The 27,001-nt window shown below is 40.5% G+C and overlaps 2 protein-coding genes and 1 long non-coding RNA gene across 7 annotated transcripts in view; 1 reads left to right on the forward strand and 2 right to left on the reverse strand.

Annotated features, from left to right (window-relative positions):
* The window catches only part of PDE8B (phosphodiesterase 8B), a 182,940-nt gene extending 159,928 nt beyond the window's left edge, over window positions 1-23,012 (forward strand). For all 4 annotated transcript variants that reach the window (XM_036409585.2, XM_036409586.2, XM_036409591.2 and 1 more), the window contains 11 exons: window positions 2,723-2,800; window positions 6,179-6,255; window positions 7,524-7,688; window positions 9,562-9,607; window positions 10,026-10,161; window positions 10,984-11,182; window positions 14,181-14,398; window positions 16,010-16,130; window positions 17,971-18,138; window positions 20,274-20,403; window positions 20,894-23,012. In XM_036409585.2, the coding sequence (XP_036265478.1) occupies window positions 2,723-2,800; window positions 6,179-6,255; window positions 7,524-7,688; window positions 9,562-9,607; window positions 10,026-10,161; window positions 10,984-11,182; window positions 14,181-14,398; window positions 16,010-16,130; window positions 17,971-18,138; window positions 20,274-20,403; window positions 20,894-21,003 (1,448 nt within the window). In that variant the 3' untranslated portion in view covers window positions 21,004-23,012. The remainder of the gene's footprint in view (window positions 1-2,722; window positions 2,801-6,178; window positions 6,256-7,523; window positions 7,689-9,561; window positions 9,608-10,025; window positions 10,162-10,983; window positions 11,183-14,180; window positions 14,399-16,009; window positions 16,131-17,970; window positions 18,139-20,273; window positions 20,404-20,893) is intronic.
* Window positions 10,156-23,562, reverse strand: LOC123651207. Its single transcript, XR_006739755.1, has 7 exons — window positions 23,237-23,562; window positions 19,234-19,429; window positions 18,143-18,298; window positions 16,863-16,945; window positions 13,240-13,367; window positions 10,997-11,161; window positions 10,156-10,597 (listed from the first exon to the last, which is right to left on the reverse strand). It is a non-coding gene; the product is annotated as an uncharacterized LOC123651207 (long non-coding RNA).
* A 2,318-nt stretch (window positions 23,563-25,880) lies between these two features.
* Window positions 25,881-27,001, reverse strand: part of WDR41 (WD repeat domain 41) — a 32,338-nt gene continuing 31,217 nt past the window's right edge. For both annotated transcript variants that reach the window (XM_036409596.2, XM_036409595.2), the window contains one exon: window positions 25,881-26,171. In XM_036409596.2, the coding sequence (XP_036265489.1) occupies window positions 26,019-26,171 (153 nt within the window). In that variant the 3' untranslated portion in view covers window positions 25,881-26,018. The remainder of the gene's footprint in view (window positions 26,172-27,001) is intronic.

A 27,001-nucleotide genomic window follows, 5' to 3' on the forward strand; every position in this document is an offset into this window, starting at 1 on the left:
TTACAGTAAGAGCATTATTTTAACTCACAAAATCTGTTACAAGCATTCTCATATCCTTTGTAGTGCCCAGGATGGTCTTGCACATAGTAGACACTCAATACTCACAAAACATTAATTTAAACCACCCCATCTTGAAAAGCACGGGCTCTCTCATTTATTAGCTCTTTGACCTTGAGCTGACTAAACAATCTTTCCAAGTTTAAGTTTCCTCATCAATTTAAACTTGTACTATACAGAATTTAGAATTATTGCAAGACTATATAAGACATGTCTATAAATATTAAATATTTAATAATAAACATTAAAGTAAATATTAAAATATTAAAGCACCATCTGGTGCAAAGTAGGTACTCAGTACATTATAGCTATTTTAAAAATTGGTGATACTGTATCTTTTTTGCCTTTGAGGACAGCTATCTAAAAGTCCTTTATCCTTCTTTTTTCTGATTTTGAAATTCATTCCACAAGTATCTGTTGAGAGAATGAATACCAAATTCTTGTATTTAAATGGCTTATACTAAAGAATAATTTATCAAAAGTTTAAATTTCTGTTGCTATAATTTCTCTTAATTTTAGCTGAGATAAAGTCATCAATAAGCATTATTCATCTTTGAATAATTTCTTCTTTTTTTAATATATTTTATTGACTTTTTACAGAGAGGAAGAGAGAGGGATACAGAGAAACATCGATGAGAATCATCGATCAGATGCCTCCTGCACACACCTTACTGGGGATGTGCCTGCAACCAAGATATATGCCCTTGACTGGAATCAAATCTGGGACTTTTTCAGTCCACAAGCTGAAGCTCTATCCATTGATCCAAACCAGTTTCGGCTTGAATAACTTCTGATAAATGATTTAGGATCCAACAAGGCAACCTGGGCCAACAGCTGTGAAACTAACCTCCTACTTTAGATTTACTTAGAAACTACATTTTGAGGAATTCCTATGCTCTTTGATCTTGAATTTAATCTTAAATCTTCACTAAGTTCAATTTAATTATTATAATATCTGCAACACAAATGTCAGGAATGTATATGATTAGTAAGTCCCTGAATAGGCTAAAAAGGAATATCTTGCGAATGATCTGTTAGTTTCTGAGGGTTCGAAAGATGCCATATGATTTTAATAGTATTATTTAGAATGCCACCACCCACAGTTGTCTTTGTAAAGAAATACAGAAACTCATATTCAAGGCTAGAAAAGTTAAGGCAGAGTATGGAAGACAAAAATAGGCAAAGGGATAGTAAATGGTTTATGTTAGATTATTAAAGGCAGTGGTGTGCAGATTAATTTTATAATATTCTGCCTTTCAATTCATGCTGTAAAAATATAATTCAGGTTTAGTTACTGATTTAACCATTTTTAGTTAAATCAGATTTTTGAGGATACTAAAGAAAATGGTTAAAAAGGAGATCTAGAACAGTGTCTAAGGCATATTATGATGTGAAAACAGCGTTATAACATGACCTGTGTGTGCCTAAGAAGGTGTATGTGCAAGTGCACAGATGAATAATAGCCGGCAGGAACTAAAACGTGGCCCACACTGCCCCAAGTGCTGCCATGAATTAGCTTGTTTACAACAGCGTACGAATGAGATGCTGGAACTGCCCTCACTATACAGATCAGGACACCAGAGGACACCTCCAGGGTTACACACTACTGGTTGGACAGTGGGGACTTGAATTTTGCTAGTTTGGCTCTGGAGCTGGTCCTTTGAACTACTACACTTTCTTACACCTCTCTTTTATGCCAATGGGAAGTTCTTGGGGGGGAAAAAAGCGTTATTTCTTCGTTTTTTCTCGAAATATCATTTATTGGGTCTGAGAAATGCTGGAAGCTGCATGTATGACTCCCGTCTCAGCACAGTGGAGCAGGTCTGTTAGGAGTTGAGTTTCTCCCTTGCTCATGTGTGGTCCCACCAGAAGCATACACCTGACAATGCATGTTTCTGCAGCCCTGACATTTTTATCCCCAGTCCTCACTGCTGGCATGGCACTGTTGCCTTAGATGTTGCAGTAATGGAACAGCACATTTTGAGTGTTAAATTCAAAGTCTGTAAAGACTTATGCAGAATTTACATGCTTTCCACCCCATCCCTCTTTCAGAAAATGGGGACAAAAGTGAGAGTTTAGTTTTTGCAAATTGTTGGACTATAAAACTTTGTTTTCTTCTCTTCCTTCCTGGGATTGGCAGTTTGCATCACTTGATGAAATCACATCCTTAGAAGAACATCTAGAGGCTCAACTTTTTAGGAAAAAAAGGCTGACAATTGGTCCAAATTAGTTTCCCAAGTAAAATCAGCTCTCTGTGGATTTCACTAGTATTTATTTCCTCAAATATAATAAGAACCTTCCCTATCTAGTCAGTCAAGTGTATTGATACTTCATATCAGAATGAACCCCCCAAAATTTTCCCCAAATTTTAATGTTTATTTTAAAAGAGTTATTAGTGGGACAAAAGAATCCTTGATCATGAGCCTGTTTCCATAGTGTAATGTGGTGCCACAAGGACAGGCATCGTTCTACAACTAATATGGCAGGAAATTCTGTGTGTGGTGAGAATTTGAAGAGAAAACGGTTTCCTAATTCTTAAAAATATTTTATAGTGCTTAAGAAGTGACCTTGATTTTCTTTGGAGAATGACGGGGAAATGTGTCCAAACTTCACTTTTGAATAAGCTGGTAACTAACCACTCCCCTTATTCATCTGAAATCCTTAGAGTCTCATTCATTCAGATACAAGAGCAGGAGGAGGGAGTCCATTGATGTGAAATCAATATCATCTCGAGGCAGTGACGGTAAGAAGTTTTTCAGATTTTCTTGACCTTTTTAAAACATAGAAAATGACAGAAGAATATATAAAAGAATTCCTCAACATATAAACAAACCCAAAGGAATAGAAAGTCAGCAACACTGGCTTCTTCCCCCATAGGCAGTAGACTTTTTACAGTCTTTGTCTTCTCTTTGAAACGACTCGGTGCTTGATCCTTGCTGGCCTAAGCTGTGCTGGACCGTAACCGCCAGAGCAGGGGGTGGGTCACATGTGGCTGCTAGTGGCAGAGAGGGGACCAGAATCTTGGCTTCCTGACTCCACCACAAACCCAGTGTTCAGTGTACCTGTTATACACCTTACTGTCCTTTAATAAACGGTCCCAGATAAACTGAGACAGAATTTAGCAAAATACTTTAGTTCAGTCAGGCCTAATTAATTCATTGGATTTTCAGGTGGATGGGAAATCAAAGATGGTTCTGAGATTTAATTCCTATGAGCCTGAGAAGATAGAAGTAATATCTACAGAAACAAAAAAGTTTCCATGTATGGCTAGGTGGGGATTGAGAAGCTAAGTTTTATTTCAGTAAAAATGTCAAAAAAGCTAAAATGCAAGACTTCTACTCAGGGCTAGAGGTATGGATTTGGATGTCCTAGAGAGGACAGATGAAGAGCCATGAGCAGAGGAACATCTCGTGTGTGTGTGTGTGTGTGTGTGTGTGTGTGTGCGTGTGCTGAGTCTAAGGCTTGAAAGTACACCCTCAGTGAGAGGGAGGCAAGAGAAATAGGGCCAATGCAGCGAACAGGAGAGCTGGGAGTGAACCATCTGAGTACAGTGTCACGTGAACCAAGAATAAGAGGGCAGCAGAAGAAAGGAGATGGCTAACAGTATAAGTGCTGCAGAGATCAGAGAGCTTAAGAGCTGAGAAGAGGCATTCAGCTAGTGTTTATTTGGCAAATGAGGAGAGATTCTAGAGGTATGAGGAGGGGATGGTGAGTGACAGAAGGGAGAGAAGTGGGGTGGTAACTCGGGGGGGTAAATGGAAAGGCAGGTGAGGGATTCTTCAGTTCTTTAAGTCACATTGGGAAAGCTGAGTCTGAGGGAAGTGGCTGAACTAGAATTAAAGATGAGATGGATAACTCACAGAGTAAGATGGATACATCACAGGCATGCAAGGGATTGGAGCCAAAAATGTAAGGAGTGTGGACCAAAATATTTTCAGACGTATTGAGGATGTATTAGGTCTAGAATAATTAATGTCGTTTTCTAATACTTTTTTTTAAATCGAATTTATTTAAACAACAAAATTTAATCAACAATATAGTTGCCGTTGTTTTCTACTACTTGTGCCCAACGCTCAGGAAGCATTTCAATCCCTCTGTTGTAAAATTCTTGTGATTTTGATGCAAAAAATTCGGTCAATGCATTTTTGAGGCATTCTTCATTATTAAATTTTTTTCCAAGAAGAAAGTTTTGCAAAGAATGAAACAAATGGTAATCGGAAGGGGAAATATCAGGAGAATATGCAGGTCGAGAGAGAACTTCCCATTCCAACTGGCGCAGTTTTTCAGCAGTGATTCTTGCAGTATGCGGTCGTGCGTTATCGTGGTGAAGAATTACGCCCTTCCGATTAATCAGCGCGGGTTCTTTTTCTCTTAAAGCTTGGGCTAACCTTTCCAATTGGGCACTATACACTGCACTTGTAATGGTTTGGTTAGATGGTAAAAGTTCATAATGAAGAATTCCTTTAAAATTCCACCAAACACACAACATCACTTTTTTCGCATGCAAGTCAGGTTTTGGCGTGGGCTGTGGAGCCTCATTTTTGTCCAACCACTGAGGCCGCCTTTTCAAATTAACATACAGCACCCATTCTTCATCTCCGGTAACAATTTGCTCTAAAAACGGCAAACGGTTTTGACGAGAGAGGAGCGAACTGCAAATTGTGACTCTTTGATTATGGTGGTTGTCGGTCAACTCATGAGGAACCCATTTTCCAAACTTTTGGACTTTGCCAAGTGCACGCAATTGATTGGAAATTGTTTTTTGTGAACAATTTAAAGTTGTCGCAAGCTCTTGTTGGGTAATTTGAGGATTTTGCACCAAAAGAGCTTGAAGAGCTTCTTGATCAAAATTGGACACACGGCCTCAACCACTCTTGTCATCTAACGAAAAATTTCCCTCGCGAAATTTCTCAAACCAACGCTGGCATTTTCTGGTGCTAACTGCATCTTGACCAAGAGCACTACAGATGTTTTTTGCAGCCTCACTTGCTTTTCTTCCTAATTGGAACTCGTAAAGCATGCAGTGCCGAATATGCTCTTCATCCGCCATCTTCTTAGCCCTAGTTTTGCAACAAAAACCAAACCAAACACAAACTTTTTCAAGCAAAACTTGTTAATTGCACTTCACACGTTCTGTAGATACCACGTGTTTGAAGGTTATGTGAATACAAGTCAACGCCAAGCAAGATTTTAAACGAATGTTTAAAAACGACATTAATTATTACTAGACCCGATAGATATACAACATTGTAGATGGAAAGGATAATGAAGGAATTTCAACTAGATGAGCTCAGTTTTCTTAGTAGGGTTTGAGTTGCAATTGTCTTCTCCACAGAGCGTGGGAGTGGAGGGTCAGAGTGTGCTGTGTGGCTGCCCTGGCAGCAGAGAGGACTGCAGAGGGGCTGCGCAGCAGGCTGCTGTGTTGGTATTGGCTAGGTTAGGTGATCCCAGCTATAACATACAGATTCTGTGCCTCAGAGGAGTAGTAGGAAAGGGAGAACAGAGCTCTTAAAGTAAAGCTGCTACCTTTTGAATTTTGAACTACATGTAAGGATTATCTATTAAAAAAAAATATTTTAAAATGAAAGTTTCTACTGATTAGAGCCAGAACCACCAGGGGTTCTGGGCATTAAGAACCTAAAGGCTCAGGGATGTGCATTGCCTAATTCAGACTGAAGGGGCTCATTCTCTCCCCCATCACTTGCCTTTCCATTTACTCCCCTCCCACACTGCACAGTTACCTGTTACATGCCAGTGGCTAAGGACTGGAAGTGATGGAACTGCCCAAGATGGGCTTTGGTGCCTTATGGGGAAGTGAGTCCTGTGGGATCATTTCGCTCCTCTTGAGATGGGGTCCAGATCTAATCAGCCTTCTCTAAAATTCCCCTTGTGGGCTGGGACTCATACGGCCTTCCTGCCACCAAAGTTCCAGGCCAGACCATTCTTTCCAAGCAGTGGCCGAGCTCTTACCCTCTCAGGATTAAGAGGTGGATGAATTCATTGCTTTGTGGGAGACAGTAGTCCTTTGAGAGCCAGGCCTCCAGGTCGGGGTGGGCTTCTTCGCTGCACTCAGCCAAGCTGAGCGTCACCACCAGACACAACTTTCTTGACTTCTCCCCAGCGCCAAGCCTGCAGAACCGTCGCTACCCATCTATGGCAAGGATCCATTCCATGACCATTGAGGCCCCCATCACAAAGGTGAGTGGCAGCTGCTGCCTCTACTCCACAGTCAGGGTTACCCAGCACTGGGCTGTTTTGGAGATAAAATGAATGACATACCACGATATCATAGTTTACAGTTTAGCAGAGAAAATATATATTAAACACAATAAATAAATATAGTTATAAATTACAAAAATTGCTGTAAAGGAAAACAGTTTATGAGAGGAAATTAGATCAGGGCCTTATTTTGGGTGGCAAGAGGGGTGATCAGGAAGGGTCTGCCTGTAGAGGAAATATTTGACGTGAGACCCGAGGCATGCAAAGACATGGAAGACGAGAGGGGAGAAGAGGATTTGAGGCAGCAGACACTGCAGGGGATGAAGCCTGGGGTGAGCAGAACAGTTGAGGACCTTAAGGAAGTTGAGTGGCTGGAGCTGGCGAGAGAGGGAGGAGATGGTGACATGGAGCTTGGCAGGGCTCAGTTCATTCTGGCCAGTCGTGCCATAAGGAGTTTATAGTTTCATTTTGGTGCAATGGGAACCACTAAAGAGTTTAAAGCAGGGAGTGACATGGTCAGATACGCAGAGAATGGATCAGAGATGACAAGAGTGGAAGAGAGGCCAGTTAGGCAGCTTTTCCAGAATTTCAGGCAAGAAATGGTATTAGCTGTACTAGGATTATAACCGATCAGGGAATATTTAGGGGGAGAATCAGTTTGACTTGATTAATTACATTGTCATGGTGGGAAATTAAAGACTTTTACTTTGAGCACAGGATGGACAGGAGTGGTTTCCTACTGCAGAGTGGAAGCCAGAGAATGGAGCAAAGCTCCCTGTCTTTCTTCGTTTTGTTTGTTTACTTGCTTTGGGGAGAGGAGAATGAGTTTGGATTTGGACATGTAAGATATTCCCATGGATATGTCAGGTAGGCAATGGAATACACAGATCTGAAGGTCAAAAAGAGTTCAGAGCTGAGATATAAATTTGAGAGCCCTTGGCATACGGATGATGTGTCCAAAATCATGGAAATGCGAGCTCATCTCTGGAGGCCTGTAGAGTGAGAGGAAGGCCCATCATCAACCCCTGAGGAAATCTACCCTGTAAGGGAGCTGCAGGAGGACCAGCCAGGAGCCTGGAGAAATGCAGTCAGTGAGATGGGACAGACACCCAAAGGGGTGGGTGAGCAGCATTCCTCAATTAGAAGGGAGATGGACATCATCATCTGATTTCTTTTGAATTCTGGTAGATGGGAAGTACAATAGAATCCTAATGACCTCAAATTTCTTTCTTTCTTTACTTCCTTAGGTTATAAATATAATTAATGCAGCCCAAGAAAACAGCCCTGTTACAGTAGCAGAAGCCTTGGACAGAGTTTTAGAAATCTTACGGACCACTGAACTGTACTCCCCTCAGCTGGGCACCAAAGACGAAGATCCTCACACCAGCGATCTTGTTGGAGGTCTGATGACTGTGAGTGATGAGGATAAACCAGAGGTTAATGTGCTCCAGACTACATGCAGCATATGTACAGTACTTATACCTGTTGTATGGACAAACCAGAAAGCACCTGCATCACAATTTCTGTGGGTGGCATTAGTCAAGGAATCTTGCATTTATCTCTCTCTATAGGAGCTTTGCAAAGCTGACTGACCATAGCAGGGGAGACAGTCCTTCAGAATTCCTATTACACAAAGGCGATCCCAGGCAGTTGGCTGATATGCATGGCCCTTGTCTTTCTTCCCTTGACCTGGCACAGTATTCGGATGAGGTTATGGCCAGTCTCCTTGGATCGAGGCTCTTTATGTAAAAGAAAGGGTTTGTACTTAGACTACAGCACTATTTTCCAAAATTTTAGCTTGTAGAACCCTTTCTTTCAGTAAAAGCTTCTACAGAAGTTCCCTCTCTAATCGGATAAAGCAGAGGGAGCTGCTCTGGCTTGGCGGGGAGGGGAGGAGCCTCCCTGCCAGAACACCACCACCATGGCAGCTGATTTCCAAAGACTCACCCTGTTTTGCTATGATCTATTTGGCCATAATCATCATCTATCAGCAAGTGAAAAAAATTGAAATTATTCATCTGTGCTAATTATCAGAGGTGGGAGAATCCTTTGGGAGAAAAACAAAGTCCAAGAGTCATCTATGAGTTTTATTCTAAAGGCTGGTATTTAGCCCTACCACCAATACTGAGCGTTGACTAGCTTTCTGACCACTTCTAGTTCCAGCTAGAAATCTATGATGAGCCTGCAATCTGAGCAATCTCGTAATGTTCCCTGCCCCGGGGCTGGCCTCTGTTGCCCCTCCCAGTGCAGTGCAGACTTCAGGGGGCAGCCCCGTCAGCATGCAGCCATCCCATCTTAGTTCCTCTCCAGGTCATGCTATGAGGAACCAGTGCAGGATTCCACCACTTTTTATGAAGCAATAGGGAAGATGAGAAAGAAAGGCAAAGAAGAAACAAGGAGTCCTCTGTGATATGTCTTAGAGGAGGGGCCATTATAACATCTTTTATTCGTTTGTAAAAAATTAAGCTCTTGGCCTAAAGATCCAAGGTGTGACTTCAGAGGAGCCCTTCGCTGACGCTTTAAACCTCAGCACACACTTTCTAGGGATGACAATTATAAATTATACAAACAAATATAAAAGCTAAAAACAGTAGGTACATGGATAGATGAAGGATAGGAAACTGAGATGCAAGAACATCTGGGACTAGTTCAAGTCCAGGAGCTTAGTAAAGGCCGAACATTGGAATCCTGCCCAGTCCCTATGCTGTCCCTCCAAAGACCTCAGTCCAAACACTTTTCTTTTAAAAGTTACCAATGATGCGCAAGTTGCTAAATAGAAAATGCAGTTGGAAACAATTCAGATGTTGGTCAAAAATTAGCTCAAGCTTTTTAAGGCTTTACATTAAGGAATTCTCAAATGTGGCCTATGGCTTTGGCTCCCTAATAAGTAAATCAAACAACATAGTCCCTATGAGAGTAAGGAGGGTCCCTTCGAAATCACATGCATCCAAACCAAAGCAAGTTCACTTCTGTGATTTCACAAATGTGGCTTCAAAATTCCAGGAGAAAGATGGCATGAGAATAGAGCCAACTCACAATCCAGATGTGAGCAGAATGTAGTCATTTCCATTTTATTCTCAATTCTCCACCTCCTAAGGCTAAGAGCCATGGAAGGGAGACTATCCTGTGTCTTGTAGCTATTGTTCTGATTTAGTTTTGAGCTTCAATTTGCGAGTTCCAGATTGACTGAATTACTCATTATTCAAATCTCTTTGGCTAATTAAAGAAACGAAAATAATGCCGGCATATACAACATGCTTCTCATAGCATCTTTCTTTATTCCAGGATGGCCTGAGAAGGTTGTCAGGAAACGAGTACGTGTTCACTAAGAGTAAGTCGCCATAGAACCACTTGTGTCTAGCCTGTGCAGTCCTCAGTGTTGTGATGATTTGGTGCGGGGAGGACCTTGGTGTTACTTCCTGTTGGTCTCATTGCAATTTAAGCATTTCTATGGTCTCTACATTTGAAACCAGGTCTCATAATTGAAATTACTTATCTGAACACGGTCAGAATATTGATTGCAATTTTCTATACATTTAAACAGACTGTTAAACTGAACTGTTTTTCTATTTGGGGGCCTTGGAATTTCATAATGTAAGAGAAGAGCCCTGAAGTGAGCATCTTCCTACCCTTGGAGTTTAAGGCTTTCTCTTTATAGCAGCAGATAAAGACAGCAGATGCTCAAGGGCGCCCAGGACTCCACCATTAACCCTCTCCCTCCTCCTTCGCCACCCCATCTGTTTGCTCAGATGTGCACCAGAGTCACAGTCACCTTGCAATGCCAATAACCATCAATGATGTCCCCCCGTGTATCGCTCAATTACTTGATAATGAGGAAAGTTGGGAGTTCAACATCTTTGAGTTGGAAGCTGTTACACATAAAAGGTATGTAGCTTCTCTGGCTGCTGGCAGAGAGGACTAATGGCCAAGCTCAAGACTCCACATTGGAAACTTTGAGGGAGACACAGCCCTTGCAGTCTGTTCCTTTCGTGCTGTCCTGGAGGAGTATCGCAGAGCAGAGACGATGGCCCCTGAGCGAGCTCCTTTATGGAGGGAGTATTAGTGGGTGAGGTGTGGGATCAGCCTGGTGATGACCCCGGATGAGGAAATGCTGAGTCCTTTTCACATGTACACAGGTCATTTCTTTGTGCTAATGAGGCAAGAGCTCCAAGCATTCTCAGCCCCCGATTTGAAGCCCCATCTTACAAAATGAGTTTGAGTGTACTGGAGAGTTCTTTTTATTCATCCTAGGGACTCAGAAAGTCCTCTTCTATAGTAGGAGGCTATTTCTTCCAGGGGTGTGGATGTGAATGCCTCACACCTGTAAATATACATATGATAGGACTTCGCTGAGATCACACAAGCCATTCCTCTTGTCCTTAGGCTCAGTAACTGCTCCAGGGGACATAAAGGAAGTACAGAGCTGATGTGGAAGTGGAGATGGGGAGGAACTTCCAGGGACCTTTCTTGGCTGTCAGAGCCACTGAAGAGCATATGACTTAGCGATAATCTGGAAGTCATTCAGACTGACCACCGTTGAGGCACTTAGTTGCAAGAAGTGGCCAGTGAGGAGGAGATGTTTTTATGCCCTGATGCATGTGGAATAAGCATCAGAAGAAAAGTGCCTCCATTCCTCAGTATCATCAACGCAAGCAGTTTCTGGACCAGTGAATACAGTGACTCAGGGTTTGTCTTCCTTTTTTCCAGGCCATTGGTTTACCTGGGCTTAAAGGTCTTTTCCCGGTTTGGAGTGTGTGAATTTTTACGCTGTTCTGAAACGACTCTTCGGGCTTGGCTCCAAGTGATTGAAGCCAACTACCACTCCTCCAATGCTTACCACAACTCCACCCATGCCGCGGATGTCCTGCACGCCACCGCCTTCTTCCTGGGAAAGGAGAGAGTGAAGGTAGAACTTTAATATCATGATCTAGTTTCCTACCTAGACAATTTATTTTTCTTTTACTACAAAATTGGCCATTTGGTGTTGTAAAGACATAGCCTTTTCTCATAGCCCTCCCCTTCCCCAAATGCCTAAAATGACTATTATGCCACTATTGAGCCCTCTACATGCCTAGCCAATCATTCTCCAAGTGTTTAATTTGTAATAATTACTTAGAGGGCAATATTTAATTATTGTAGCAAATGGTTACTAGGTCTAGCGGTTAAGTTTTAGGATCGGAATTTGGCCATTGGTAAATTATGACCCAGATAGTAATGAGCTCTTTTAGGACTGCACATTTGCATACATGTGTGTGTGGTGTAGGAATGTATATGTATATCCTATATTAATAACTGTGTAATTCTGACTGAGTTCCATGTCCCCTTGTCTTACTTAGAAGCCAAGACTATTGTGTACAAGTGCTGATGTGCAGGGTAGCCCTATGTACACCCCATGTACAGCTGGCAAGAGATCCCCATCTTCCCTCCTTCCTATCACCATTGGCACAATGAAGCTTTTAATTCCTTTGCTACAATCAAAACTGAAGCTTAGACTGTGGATACCCCTGGTAGAAGGGCTGTATAGACACTGAAATTTGTATCAATCTGCAAATGCCTGACATTATATATAGATATATATAAGCTCAAAGGCCTGATACTTAGGGAGAAGCATGGTAGTGAGATAGGTAGAGGGGTATTTTCTTCTGTTTTGCCAAATCCTGGTATTCGCTTTCTTCAGCAAGAATGTAAAGAATGTGTTCCAAGAATGAAGCTTTTGAAGATTTTCATATCCTACTTTATTTATTCATTTGATTGATTGATTTTTTACAGAGAGGAAAGGAGAGAAATAGAGAGTTAGAAACATCGATGAGAGAATCATCAATCAGCTGCCTCTTGCACACCCCCCACTGGAGATATGCCCACAACCCAGGCACATACCCTGCCCGGAATCGAACCTGGGACCTTTCAGTCTGCAGGCTGACGCTCTATCCACTGAGCCAAACCTGTCTCGGCTTGTCTCCTACTTTAGAAAAAAGTGTGATCAGAGGTGATATGGCCTGTTTTCATAGCACCTTTGAGGAGCTAAGATAACCTCCAGATCCCCACTCCAGGTTCTTGTTCTCAGTTTTACACTGCAGGGTATTGTACAGCTGAGGTCCCCACTGCCCACTGAGGACAGGGCCTAAGGCATAACTCCAAAACCAAGTGATCTATAGCTACTGCAGTCTTGAGTTAAAGATGAACCTCAAGTAAGCAGAACCACTCTAGAAAAGTACAGATTAAATGCTTGATAAATTAGGGAATGCTTAGTCACTTTATTATCTCCCTCCCCTAAAATAAGAATTTTTGTTTACATTGAGAGTTCTAATGCATTCAGACTCTAGTTGAATTTCTCAAATAGCAACAGAAACAAGTCTAAGACTAGTAATAATCTTACCATTCAAAAGACATTTTCTAATTCTGTCACCCCTGCCAGAGAATCAGAGTTTAGGAACCGTGGAGAATTGGGCTGGAAGGGGCTCCTGAGTGCAGAGGCTGAGTCAGCAGCCCACTGCTTAATCCATGTGAGGAGCTTCGAGTGAGATTTATCCGAGGCCTCTTCCGCCAGAACTGCTGCCACTGACAGAGTCAGGAAAAAATGTTTTTACCAAATTCCCACGTCATCTGTTGCCCCTAACTTCTTTATACATTAAAGCTAAAAAAATTTTTAATATATTTTATTGATTTTTTACAGAGAGAAAGGGAGAGAAATAGAGAGCTAGAAACGTCGATGAGAGAGAAACATTGACCAGCTGCCTCTTGCACACCCCCCTACTGGGGATGTGCCCACAACCAATGTACATGCCCTTGACCAGAATCGAACCCGGGCCCTTTCAGTCCGCAGACCAATGCTCTACCACTGAGCCAAACCGGTTTCGGCTAAAGCTAAAATTCTTAATGTCATTGTGACACAGCTCCACAATCTCAGCCCCGCCATAGATATGCCCTTCAATTCGTGATGGACTCTGTCTGCTCCCCACTTACCAGTTTCCTGGCACACTGCAGTGGGAAGTCAGGATAACCATGTCCCTTTTGGTCTTCTATGTGAGTGAATAACTTCAGACAAGGATCTGTTCAGAGGCTGATCTGGAAGGGAGTCCATTCTGGCCAATCTGCACCCAGTCAGCATCCAATAAGTGATTATCAAATGAATGAATTCATAAAGGACAATGTCTTATAAAACAACAGCCCATTTGATAACTCTCTCCTAAAGCTGTGAACTGAGAAAGCATTTGTATCCCCCGATCTCTGCTTCATGTTCTTTAATAATGAGAGCTTTAGAAAGAGGGCTACCCTTTTGGCCTTTACCACCTGCCAGCTCAGAGCTGTATTTTGTCTTTAATAGCAAGAGTGTGTCTCCTCCTCCCTCCCCCCCCTGCCCCCCCCTCCGCCCCTCGCTTCACCTCAGTTTTCCTGGGAAAATTCTGCTCACTCTTGATCCTCTTGTACTGCTTGGTTCTAATCATTTTACCTTTATCAGTAGAGCTGTGTTATATCTGTGCCATTTACTGCCACACTCTCTTCAGAAGTATGCAAATAAAATGAGTAATATCTGTGGTTATGGGCCACTTTCTGCTCTGCCACTCCTGGGAGAGAATCATGGCAATACCACATGGCAGGCATTGAAGAGGCCTGTTTGCCTTCTTCCTACAGAAGATCAGGAGTGAATGGATTCGGGTGGGGGGGGGGGGGAGGAGGAATTAGATATCCATTTTATCCCTCCAAATAATGCACAGCCCAGCAAGGTGATGCAATGTGCTGAGTAGACAGTCTCTCAGCTTCGAGGAAGTCAGAGAAGGCTCCGTGGACTGGGGAGAACATTCTTCTAATCCCAACTCCCCAAATCTGCCCCTCCCGAGAGACAAGGATGAGTAAGTCTCCTACATCCAGTGGGTAATGCTCAACCTTGCCTCCCCTCACCCCAGGGAAGCCTGGACCAGCTGGATGAGGTGGCAGCGCTGATTGCTGCCACCGTCCATGATGTGGACCACCCAGGAAGAACCAACTCTTTCCTCTGCAACGCAGGCAGTGAGCTTGCTGTGCTCTACAACGACACGGCCGTCTTGGAGAGCCACCACACGGCCCTGGCCTTCCAGCTGACGGTCAAGGACAGCAAATGCAACATCTTCAAGAACATTGACAGGTAGGCTGTACTTGGGCTCCTGTGCTCAGGTTTGTGAAGTGTAAGTAGGATACCCAGTTTCCCCTAACTTCTCTAGTACTTAGCTTCCTCTTAGGGGCAGGAGAAGGGGAAGTAAGGACACTTTGTACCATTGTGTCAGATAGTAAAATAATAACCTTGCCTTTATAAACTTAATTGTACTTTTCAGGCTGCTTTCATCTTTTTAAATCTCATTTCAATGAGTTCATGAAAATGTTTTATACACAGCAATTCTGTGAATACTGACTACAGTACTAATAACTATAATAGATGTTTTTACCCTTGCAGGAGGACATCTGTCTTTTGTGTAACTCAAGGAAAATGTATCCTTCCCTGTCTTTCCCCGGCTCAATCCTTGGCCACTTAAAATCCTAACTCACGAGGAGACAGTATCTACCGGTCCCAGCAGGGCTGCTGGAGCCCAGGCACTGGACAGGTTTCCCCTAATTGTTTGTCCTCTCTTCTGGGGAGAGTTGGCCAAGTGTGAACAGATAGGAGCAATTCCTCCTGCCTGTCACAGCCCTGCAGTCAGGCTCTGTTTGTTTCCCACAGAACACCAGCCAGACTGGGGAGCAGGCTCCTGGGAGAGGGCAGAGAGCACAGAGCTCACCGAGGCCTCAAGCCCACTCATCAGCCTCAAGGGTTGTTGTTAAAACTTTCACAGAAAGAATTCTTTCCAACAGCCAATTTTTTTCAGCTGCAAGGTGGAAGGAACTGGACAGTAATTTGGGGCAGGATTGCTATTCAACTTCTAATTGTAATTCAGAGGATTACTTATTAATGAGAAAACCTTCTTATAATGCCATTGCAGAAAGAAATAATTCAGAGTTGAATGGCATTTGGTCCTGTCCAAAACATTCATGGTGATATGTGATCTACACCCAAAGATCCTTGAAACTTGGTCCTGTCCAAAATGTGAATAGTTAATATAGATCCTGCTGTCCACTAATATTCAAATTTCAAACCATCTACCTAACCCTATGTGTCATGACTGGTGCAAGAAATGTAATTATTAGCAATACAGTCAGTATACAATTATTAGATCAATAAAACCTGTATTAATTGTGTTTTTTACATATTAATCCTATAAACCAAAAGCCTAATACGTGCTATGGGCTATCTGAACCCAAGGACATTTCTGAGGTGTGGACGTTTTGGACAGGACCAAAGCCCTCTATACTAAGGATCATGGTGTCTGCACTGCACGCCCTAGGGCAGCTCCTAAGGTGCTGTACCAGCCTTGTAGGGAAGGGACTTGTCATTTCCTTCCACCTTGACCTCACTGTTTGATGTTACCAAGATAAGGTACAAAGGAATCACCTTGTAAAATAAGTGTCTACCATATGACAGGTGTATATATTCACTCATAAGTCACATGAGGAAGGGTCAACTGTCATTGGGGAAAATGGAACAGTGTCAGCAAGTCCTGGTTTCATGGGAAGATGAGCAGGTAAACTATTGTGATTTGCAGTCATTTCTTAACTCTGTGCCCAGCTCCCTCCTAAATTGTGGGAAGTGAGATGAAACCGTAGCAGGACAGTTCTAATTCGGGACATGATGTGAACAGGGCTCTCTGTCTTCTGGTTATTTTAGGAACCATTATCGAACACTGCGCCAGGCTATTATTGACATGGTTTTAGCAACTGAGATGACAAAACACTTCGAACATGTGAACAAGTTTGTGAACAGCATCAACAAACCAATGGCAGCTGAGGTAAGCATTTCTCATGTAATAAGATACATCAGAGTATATTTCTATTAGAGTCTTTTCTCTCTCTCTCTCGAATGCAACATGGTTATTTGCTTGAAGTTGGTAAGAAAGAGCTGAAAGTACTGACCACTTGTTTTCCTTGGGGTCAAGAATAGATTGACAGTGTCCAGAGCAACTCCGAGCTCCTTTAAGGAAGGTCCCGGATAAAACCAGCGGCAACAAAAGGAGGTAGACCCAAAGGATAGGATGGAAGGCGCCTGCCAGCAGCACACCAGCATAAATGGTTCTATTTAAGAGATCCATGCCCTTTCCAATTCTGTGCTTTGACCTGTAGACCTCAATGTCGGGTGTTGTAAAGATCTCTATTCCTGCTGGTTTGCATTAAAAGCACATCAGTACCTAAAGACTACATACAGCCCAATTGGAAGTGACTAGTTGCAAACAAAAGCCCAAGTTGTTTTTCCTCTAAAATTTACTGATGTACCTTGGACCTGTGTTAAAGCCCCTATAAACTTGAGATTGGGGAACATGGATAGAAAGTTCACATCTCTTGTTTATGGGGTGGGCAGTTTATCTCATTTTAAAGTTAGAAAAGCTTTTTGCTCACTCCTGTTGAGCAGGAGAGGTTGCATATGTGGATAGTGGATGTCTTAAAAGTAACTGGACAATCAGGAGACTACGTGTGTAAGACCCTACCACAGAACAGCCTGGATCGAAGGACAGTGTCCACCTCACCTGTGTCCCATGTCTCAGCGGTTCCACAGCACACTGCCAGGGTCTCTCCTTCCACAGAGGACTTACAGGGACGGCGGGAGGATCTGGTGATTTAGGAGGGAAAATTATAGAGAATCATAGAATTTAGTGTTGGGAAGGTCATCTATCCAAGTAAGATTTATTACAGTATCTTCCCAATGCTAAGTAATAAAAACCAGAACCTTCAGAACATAATTCTGCCCATTGATGGTCTAATAAATAGGCCCAGTCTCAAAACAATACAAACAAAAAAACCTTAAATGTCATGCCGTCCTTCAGCTTGGCAGAGCTCTAGAGAGGTAATTAACTGTTCTCACACAATTAATTCAATGGTATCTTTGAAGGTAGAGAATAGCTATCAATCTTCCAGACTTTGCATATAACAGGTGTGTTGTTGCATTAATGTAAGCCTACTCATGGACCTAGCCGTTTAGTTCATAACCACTAACATGTATGATCAGTCTTTTTAAACATGTTAAACATACCCTGGCCCACCTTTTGCTCCTAGAACCCCCAAAGCTTATATAGTTCACACTCTGAACTACCCAATCAGAAGAGCAGCCAGGAAAGCATACGTGGACACATCCACTAAGAGAAAGAAAGAAAAAGTAGGAAGAAGTGGTGAGTAGTAGAGGGATGGAGCTGGAAGGTATAACTAGAAGAAAGTGAAGAAATAATTGAAGGGTCACACGTGTTCTTACCCCATCTTTAATTTATTAAAAAAAAATTTTGCTTTTACACATTTCCTGGTAACACTGGGAGAAAAGCTCTTCTCCTTTAAGATTACAAACCGAATTACTAAAAACAAAACAAATCTGCATATAGCAGTCCCCTCTGGGAAGAGGATGGAAGTGGGGGAGTAGGTGAGTAGTGACAGGAATGTTGACCTTGTACACTCTTAAGTTTTTATGTTGCTTGAGGGTTAAGAATATATCAGAGTATTATATATGGAATTACTGATAAGAAAACGGCCTTCTCTGAGTCAGTCGTGCCTCCGTGTGCCCTAGTGAGGCCATCTAATGCCTGGTCAGTTAGCCCTTGTGGACCCACCATCATCTTGAACTAATCCTCATCCGGCACTGTTTTCCAGATTGAGGGCAGCGACTGTGAATGTAACCCTATTGGGAAGAACTTCCCTGAGAACCAAATCCTGATCAAGCGCATGATGATTAAGTGTGCCGATGTGGCCAACCCATGCCGCCCCCTGGACCTGTGCATCGAATGGGCCGGGAGGATCTCTGAGGAGTACTTCGCACAGGTACCTGGCCACAGTCGGGGAGCGTTTCCTCTCTCCTGGAACGGTCTGGCGGTACAGCACTCCAGGGATTCTCACTGCCACTTAGCTCATGACTCCTCCCTGGAAGGAACCTCTGGCTCCCTCAAGAGACTGATGTGGCTGGTCACCAACCAAAGTCTCTCTGGGGAGGAGAAATAAACTTAGCCTTTGGAAGTACCTTTTTTCATCTTCAAATTGTAAGATCCTGAACTTAAAAAAAAAAAAAAAAAAAAGGGAAAATCATTCATTTACTAGGTTATCACCATAGTACATTATGGGGAAAACAGACACAAGCCATGGGTAGCTCATCATGTAGTAGAGGAAAGATGTAGAAATAGAGATTTTTTTAAGCTATTGTGTGGACCTAAGGGAGGTCTATGTTAAGTGCTAATTCAGAAAGATTTTTTTCCCCTAGATAAAAGAGGGGCTTTGTGGAATGATGTTAGAGCTGTTTTGTTGTTAAGGATTTAGAAATGTGGAAATAAGAAAGGACGTTCTAAGAGAACAAAGCATTATGAGCAAAATTAGTAAGGAGGGGGAAAATCATAATTTTTATGTAAGGAGAGCAACAACATCTAGTTCACTTTGGCAGTACAAGATGCCATCTGAAATATAAGCCTCCTTCCAGGGAAGAGGCTCTGAGGACTGATGTGTGTGTACGTGTGGCAAGAAGACAAACGCACTTGTACCGTGTTTCCCCGAAAATAAGACATCCTCCGAAAATAAGACCTAGCGCAACTTTGGGAGAAAAAATTAATATAAGACACTGTCTTATTTTCGGGGAAACAGGGTAGCTACAAGTAATGCAGGGGGAGAGTCTCCATGGGTGTAAGGTACTAGTACCTCTGAGGTACATCAGCTGTTAATGACGAGCTGATGACATCTGAAAGGGCCAGTGAGGGGACTAGCCAGCTGAGGACCCAGTAAGCTAGCTGCAACCTTCAAGGCTGGGAAGAGAGCCCCTGAATTGAAGGAAAGTAGGACAGGCAGTTCTGGGCTTGCCAGAAAGAACAGGAAAAAACACCCAACTAATCTTTGAACAACAATGGATATTTCACGGCATCTGGACCGACTAACCTGAAATGCAGAGTCCACAGCTGCTTGGAGGTGGTTAATGGACCCACAGAGAGGGCCTGAACTCTTACTCCTAGTTATTCTCCAAGTGTGTGAACGGGAAATGGCAAAGAACCGCTTAGAGTTCTCTAATGTAGCTCCTTGTTTGGGTGTCCTTTTCCCAAAAAGGAATGCACTACTGTTCACAAGACAGTGTGACCTAAAAATCAAAAGTTACAAATGAGGCTCCAATCTGCTGGCCTGGGGCTCAACACATCTCCAGGTAATGTGGATCTTAATATTCAGCTCAGTGAATTACACCTTACACATATAAACACATATGCCAATGTGCAAAATACTCAGATGTACACGTACCTTGAGCGAACTGCCTGACCAATACCCAAATCTGGTACACAAACATAGCTTGTCAGTCACTCTTTCGAGTAAAAGAGTTTTCCCAGAGGAAAAAAGGCTGGTTCAGCTGGAATGCATGTGTGCTTTTCCACAAGACAACCAGCATCGTGTGGAGTGCAGCACAAGGGCTTTGAGTATTTTGTCACACAGTATTAAAAAGATGTAAGTCAAAGGCCCAAATTTAGAAAGATTAATTCTTACTGCTTCAGTGAGGATGTTTTTAAGTGAAACTGGCTTTCTTTTTAAACTGCAAGCAGGTGACAGTGAATAATACAATGACTGGTGGTACAATTATGTTAAGGTATCAGCAGTTTTACCCATCATTACTTCTGTACTCTCAGTGTAAATGTCAAGTTGTATTATTCAGATTACTTTGAAAATAGTCTTGACCTTGCTTTGTAGTGAAAATAGACCTCAGAAATGGGGGTATGAACCCCAAGACGATCAATGCTTCGGGGGAGGGGGGGCCGGTATAGCATAAGAGACTTGAAAGTCAGAAGATCTGAATTTATTTACTGCATCTCATCAGGTAACTGACTTACATATGTCCCAGGACCTTGCTAAGCCTATTTTCACAGGGTGTTTGAGGCACTAGAGTGCACTGTGACCGTCAGTATGTGCCCTAGAGCCCTGAGTGTTATGTCTTCCAGACTGATGAAGAGAAGAGACAGGGACTGCCTGTGGTGATGCCAGTGTTTGACCGGAATACCTGTAGCATTCCCAAGTCACAAATTTCCTTCATTGACTACTTCATAACAGACATGTTCGATGCTTGGGATGGTAAGATACTTCCTGTTTTGTCATCTACACTAAATATTATCCTTTATGATGATTACCGTTAACAACATAGACTGGGCCTAAAGGTATAAATGAAATGTTGTGTGTATTTTTTTTAAAAGTCAGCTGCCTATGGCCAGGTATGGTGGGGTGCTAGTATAAAAAAGACTCAATGAGTATTGGACAAATAAGTCTTTACCTCTTTCAAGGACCTCTCCTAAAGCTTAAAGCAGTTTTATTCTATCATTGGAAAAAAACTTCAGTAAGAACACAAAATGTATTAAGTGTACTCTAAATCATAGAGTAATTTTGGTAATGGCTTTTCAGTTTTTAATTAAAAGGACCTATTTATATTTCAGAAACTAATGCTGTGTGTTCATGTGCAGCCTGAGGTCTAAACTAGGGCACTTCTGCAATTCTGATCCCAAATTTGTCCCACAGAGCCCTGGATCTAACTTAACAGGCTTCTTTTGGTTCTTTTATGTCCTTGCAGCCTTTGCACATCTGCCAGCACTGATGCAACATTTGGCCAATAACTACAAACACTGGAAGACATTAGATGACCTGAAGTGCAAAAGTCTGAGGCTTCCATCTGACAGCTAAAGCCAAGACAGAGAAGGGGACCTCTTTCTGTCAAGGGCATGTGAATCACAGTAGTGTAAACAAGAGACTTTCCTTTATAATGAAAATGACAAGTGTAGGTCAAGGAGCTAATGTTTAATATTTGACTTGGAATCAAGTCCCCAGATTTTATTTTTACAAAGTTATGCTCCATGAAAAAAAAATGTTCTTTATAAAATCAGTGACAGAACAAACCCATGGCAAATTTGCCATGCTGTCACCCTGTGTGCACTCATCAACCATGGAGATGAATGACTGTAACTAGAAGGACATACACAGCACAGACTTGGTGTCTCTGAGCCCATCTCCCTGGATGGTGACCAAGTAGCTTAGATAGAGTTCAGCTCATATCTTACCATAAAAATCACCATCACTGTTTTAGCTTGACTATTTTCCACAAGAGCTTCAGTCTGGTGGATTCATACTATCTAAGAAAAACTATATATAAAATGAACTAGGACCAAATTATTGATAAACAAGTTAGCTTCACTGGCTAAGTGTTTCTTCTGATTGACGTTATGACACCCAAGTTAGAACCCAGCCTTGGCCTGATGAGTGCCTTCGAGTCTGGTAGCAGCTGCCTATATCCCTCTCTCCTATAAAAGGAATTAATTCATCTTAACAGAAAGCCATCCATGATGGGGAAGGGAGTGACATTCTGTTTTGGGGGACTCTATGAGATCCCCTTATTTCTGGTTAATAGAGGCAGTCACAAGGCACTATAGTATTATATAAAAGCCATTAAATCTGAATGCCCTGGGACAAGCTTTTTTTTAAAAAGAAAAAATTTCTATACATTTGCTGTTGAAAATTTTTATGAAATCAATCTAAATTTTCTGGATATAAATCAACCAAGTATGTTGTATCATGTACCATCTCTGTGTATATATTTGGGAGGGGATTTGGGAAGTTTCAAGGTTCATATGTTTTTAACCTATCTGTATTTGCAATCATGCCATTTTCCTTTAATGATGTAAAAATATTGCAAGATGTGTAAATATATTGAAAATAGACATGAGGAAACAGTAAATATTATTAATTGTATGATAAAGCTTCTAAAGCACAAGTGCATATTTTTATACAGCTCTTTTCACAACTTTCTGTGATCTACATGAAGTCAGACTTGAATATTTTTCCTTTTATCAGTCAACCCTTCTCTATGTATTATAAACTCAGTAAACAAAATATCTTCATTTTTCTTCCAAATTCTTTGTACTCATGCTGCATTTTTTAAGAGATATAAACAGAGACTGAATTAACTGAATCAGTAGATACTTTTTTCAAATGAAAATTGGAATGCAGAAAACTTGGAATTAGTACATGGGGGAAAAAATGTCTTATCATTACATAATGTGCCAATATTTTTTTAATGTTTTATAACAAAAATTGAAACATATATGACAATTCCATGCAAAGAAGTGTATCTAAATTATTTTAGATAAGAAAACTTGCTTAGTCAGGACAGCAGCTAGCGTTGTATTATAATGCTGCATTAGGAAAATGTTTTTGTGAGATACTTGTAACTAAAATCTTACAGCCATTTTTCATTTCCAACAGCTATTTTTTATCTCCTTTTTAACCTAAATTTTTCATAACTTCAAAATTTCAGTTTAGTGTCCTTTATTTCAGTTTAGTGTCCTTTATTTCATGAGTCATATACTTTGTTTTCAGAATTCAGGGTATCAGAATCCCATTTAAGGAGCTAGGTAATTTGCCTAGGCTTCAGAAGCTTGCTTGCGCCAAGGACAATCTTTTCCTGACATCAGCTGCATCACATTTTCAATTGCAGCTTATTCAGTGGAATGTCAAATTCTTTATAACTGCCAGGTACTAAAGCTTCATTATAGTTCTGCTCTTTATCAGTGTATGTAATCTACTATTGTGTAATCTTCTGAGTTGCTACCTAAATAATGCATTCTTCCAAATAGTCATTTTATTAGAAATGTGATGTGGTCTTTCAGATGGATATAAACTACTATAATTGCCTCCTATCCTGAGTTGTTTACTAAAACATTGTATTGAGGCGAGCTATATGAATTTAGGAAAATGCAATCCTATCTAATACAGAGAGGTCATATTATTACTACTACTAAACAACAACCAAAGTTAGGTTATCTGCACCAGAACAAATAACCCTACAATTTAAATCATTCTTTACTTGCAATTTAAAATTTGCTTGCCTTCAAGAGTCTTGTAGGCAAAGAACAAGCCTTACCTGTTCAATCAGAACCTCACTTGAAGAGAAATGAAAGGGATACTCCAAAGTTTAGGCTCTTGATTGTGCTATGAATACAACGAGAGAATGAGGTTAATAAGGCACACTACATAGTTGCAACTAAAATAACACCAAAAACTAAGATGGAAAAAAATGTACATAAATGTATTCTTCTAAATTAGGGCATTCATGAAAGCAAAAAACAAGTCCAGTCAGTGGGTTTGAGGCTTCCCTGTAGACCAGGGGTTCTCAACCTTCCTAATGCCGCGACCCTTTAATACAGTTCCTCATGTTGTGGTGACCCCCCAACCATAAAATTATTTTCGTTGCTAATTCATAACTAATTTTGCCACTGTTAATGAATCGTAATGTAAATATCTGTGTTTTCCGACAGTCTTAAGCTCTACAGCAGCAGGTCGCGAAATTAATTATGAAGTAGCAACGAAAATAATTTTATGGTTGGGGGGTCACCACAACATGAGGAACTGTATTAAAGGGTCGCGGCATTAGGAAGGTTGAGAACCACTGCTCTAGACAGTTTTTTATGGCAGAAAACTAACTAGAGTATCTAATAGATCAATTTGCCCTGGCAGTATTTTCTCCCAAAACTCACCTGTGGTTTGTATCACTCCATTCTATTCAAGAATACTTTCACAAATTACTAACCCAGAACAGATTAGGAAATAAAGCAGTTAAAATGATGAGTTTCTCATATAATTCAACAAATATGTCATAAACCATTAAAGAAGACAATTTTACAAACTCCTAATGTAAAATTTCCAAAGAAAAACCACTAGCTAGTAATGGAGTAAATTAAAGACTAAAAATGATTCTGAGATATTTAACCAAACTGAACAAACATCTGATGCACTCAGACCAGAATGCATGTCTGCCTGTTGCTGGGATGCTCCAACTTCAGGATAAAAGATTAGAAAGCTATTTCTACAACTCCACAAATAACAAGTTGTTGGATAACATTCATGTTCTATTCTGTAATGGGGTAACAGATTTTAATATATTTCTCCATAAAGCCATTTTTATTATAAATTAAAACAACTGATTACTTGCTTTTTCTTACATGGTAGTCATATAAATCTTTATCTTTGATTTGTCTTTAATGCCACTCAATTTTGATAAGGGAACAGAGCTAACACATTGTAAGGCCTTACCTCTCTGGGCCTCAGGTTTCTCATTCAGAACATTATGGCACTGGTCTGGCATAGATAACCTTAGTCTTCTGGTCTTTGGACGCAGTTGTGAAAGCAACTGTCAAAAATAAAAACTAGCAAAAACAATTTATAAAGATTCCATCAAGAGTGTGTGTGTAATGAACAAATAAATCTGCAGAAAATTTTCTTTGAGAAGGATCAGTCTTCTGACATATCCGTCCACCTTGCACTTACTTTACTAGAATTCTTTCACCAACAGTTTAAATTTAAAAATAACTCCAATACTAAACTCACCCATTTTTAATGTGTGGAACACTTCTTAATTTTTATTCTTTAGTACCAAAAGGGAGAAAGAGTGCTCTGATATAAAGCCGGTGGGTGATGAAGATGATTAAATCTCAGTGGCCACTGCAAGAAACTAAATGAAGCCTGTCTCAAGCATTTCATTTTTGAGTCAATGGTAAGATGAACCAGGCACTTTGGACTGTCGTTTCTGACTGGAACACTTTCCTCACACAGCTCTCACCCCTGGCATGTATGAGGGCAGCAGCTAGTGTAGCACCAATCTAGCGAACAGCTCTCTTCAGGCCAATTCACACTGGGAAGAAAAATACATCCTCATAAGATTCCTACTGATTTGAGTTAATAGGAACTTTAGTAGCTAGAACTAAAAATATAAAAATCATTTAACAAATTAGTTGGCATCAGAGATTCAAATTTGCTCTATAGAACCTTGATAATTAGTTATTAAAGATGAAAGGAATTTATAGGAGAAGGGATATATTTAAATTAATCACAAGGATTCTTAATCAAATGGGCTCTAATGATAACCAAGGAATAAAGAACTTCTAGTTAATACCACAACTTTACTGTTCTGTTTGAACCTCGTGAACAGCACTCACCACGTCAACAGCACATGTGCAATTATGCACTCTCCATTTCTTACGGGAAGAAAGTTCTCGGGAGAGCTCAAGGTTTACATTCAAGTTATGCTACATCCTACCTCTTCTTCAGTGGGTTTTTCCTCCCAAAACACCTATAATTATCATGTATATTTATTTCCTTAAATAAAATTTTAAAGAAATAAAAAAGGATATGTAAGCTATTCATTTTGGAGAACAAAGGTATTTCAAAATCCAAAGACTAAATGAAAGAAACTATATGCATCTTTTTAAAAATCTAATGATAAGAATTGAATGTAATAAAATTATACTAAACAAAGAAAGAGGTTCTGAGTACTATACTCATTTATCACAAACTCATAATTTCTGGTGTAAAATTTTCTAAAACATAAATTTTTAAATTGTAAGGACATTATGGTATACTTTAATTCTGTATCAACAGATACTTGTATTGTGATCTGAAAACTTCACCTTTTGAAAATTCACTGCTAAAATACTTGTGGTATATTCTTTGGTGGATATACTCACACGTCAGAAGCAACTTGTTGCTGGTTTGCCCCCACAAAAAAAGAATTCAAACAAATCAAAATTTTATAAAGTAACAAGAAAAAAGTACATTACACATTTAAGTGAGTACAGGTTAATGGTTTTCAGAGTATTACACTGTATTTGAAGTTCAAGTTCATGCACATGTATTCTAAATTCCTTAAACTAGGCAGGAAGATACAAGTCACCATTTTCCTCTAATTTTTGAAATAATTTTAAACTGCGCAATCCAGATTCACGTTCTCCATTTTTCCATAAAATAATGAGATGATCAGCGGAGCATGTCACTAGTCCATGATCTTCAAAGTATAGAAACATCTGTAAAGAAATTTAAAACTACTGAGTACAGGAACTTCAAAGAAAAGAGACATAGCCAAATTAAAGCAACACGTGTGTTTGTAAAATGTGTACCTTGGAGATGTCTTTAGATCTGAATGTAAGACTCCATATCATTTTCCATGAGAAATTTTAAGTGTTGATTATAGTCACATAGAAATATATAAGTGCTAAAAATATAAGTACTAGACCAATATCTAATATTTTAATAATTAGAACTTTAATAATGCCCAACTACAGAACTATTACAGCTATTTTTATAATATACATTAATTCCCAGAGTATCTTCTGTATTTTACCATATTATTTTCTTCAAGTACTAGTTTTTATATTTTGTCAGAAGTCCTGTAAGATCTATTTTACTTAATCACTTATACTTGCCTCTTTATTTATACACGAATGGCTACCAAAAAAAGTCTGAATTCTCTAAGATAAATACTGGCTTTAGATCTGTAAATGAAACAAGATATAATCCTATCCATACATAAGCATTTATTGTCTATATGCGTATAGTCCTTACCTTCAAGAAAGTTCAATTCAGTTGCTGAAACAATTAGGGCACCAAAGACTGTGTGATAAGGTACTATTAATATATAATAAGTAGTTCAGATTATAATTTGTCACAGAAATTCAGAGAAAGAGGACATAGGTCAATAGTAAATGAAAATGTCAGAGAAAGTTTCAAAAACATAAACCTATCCAAATAAAGGGAAGGTCATACCAAATGAATGAATAGGCTGGAAATTCAGGATAGGAAAAGGGAATGTTGCTGAGAAGGCAGCATGATTACTATGGAGTGGAGAGAGGACAGG

This window comes from Pipistrellus kuhlii, unplaced genomic scaffold, assembly GCF_014108245.1.
Source record: "Pipistrellus kuhlii isolate mPipKuh1 unplaced genomic scaffold, mPipKuh1.p scaffold_m20_p_4, whole genome shotgun sequence".
Classification (NCBI taxonomy): Eukaryota; Metazoa; Chordata; class Mammalia; order Chiroptera; family Vespertilionidae; genus Pipistrellus; species Pipistrellus kuhlii.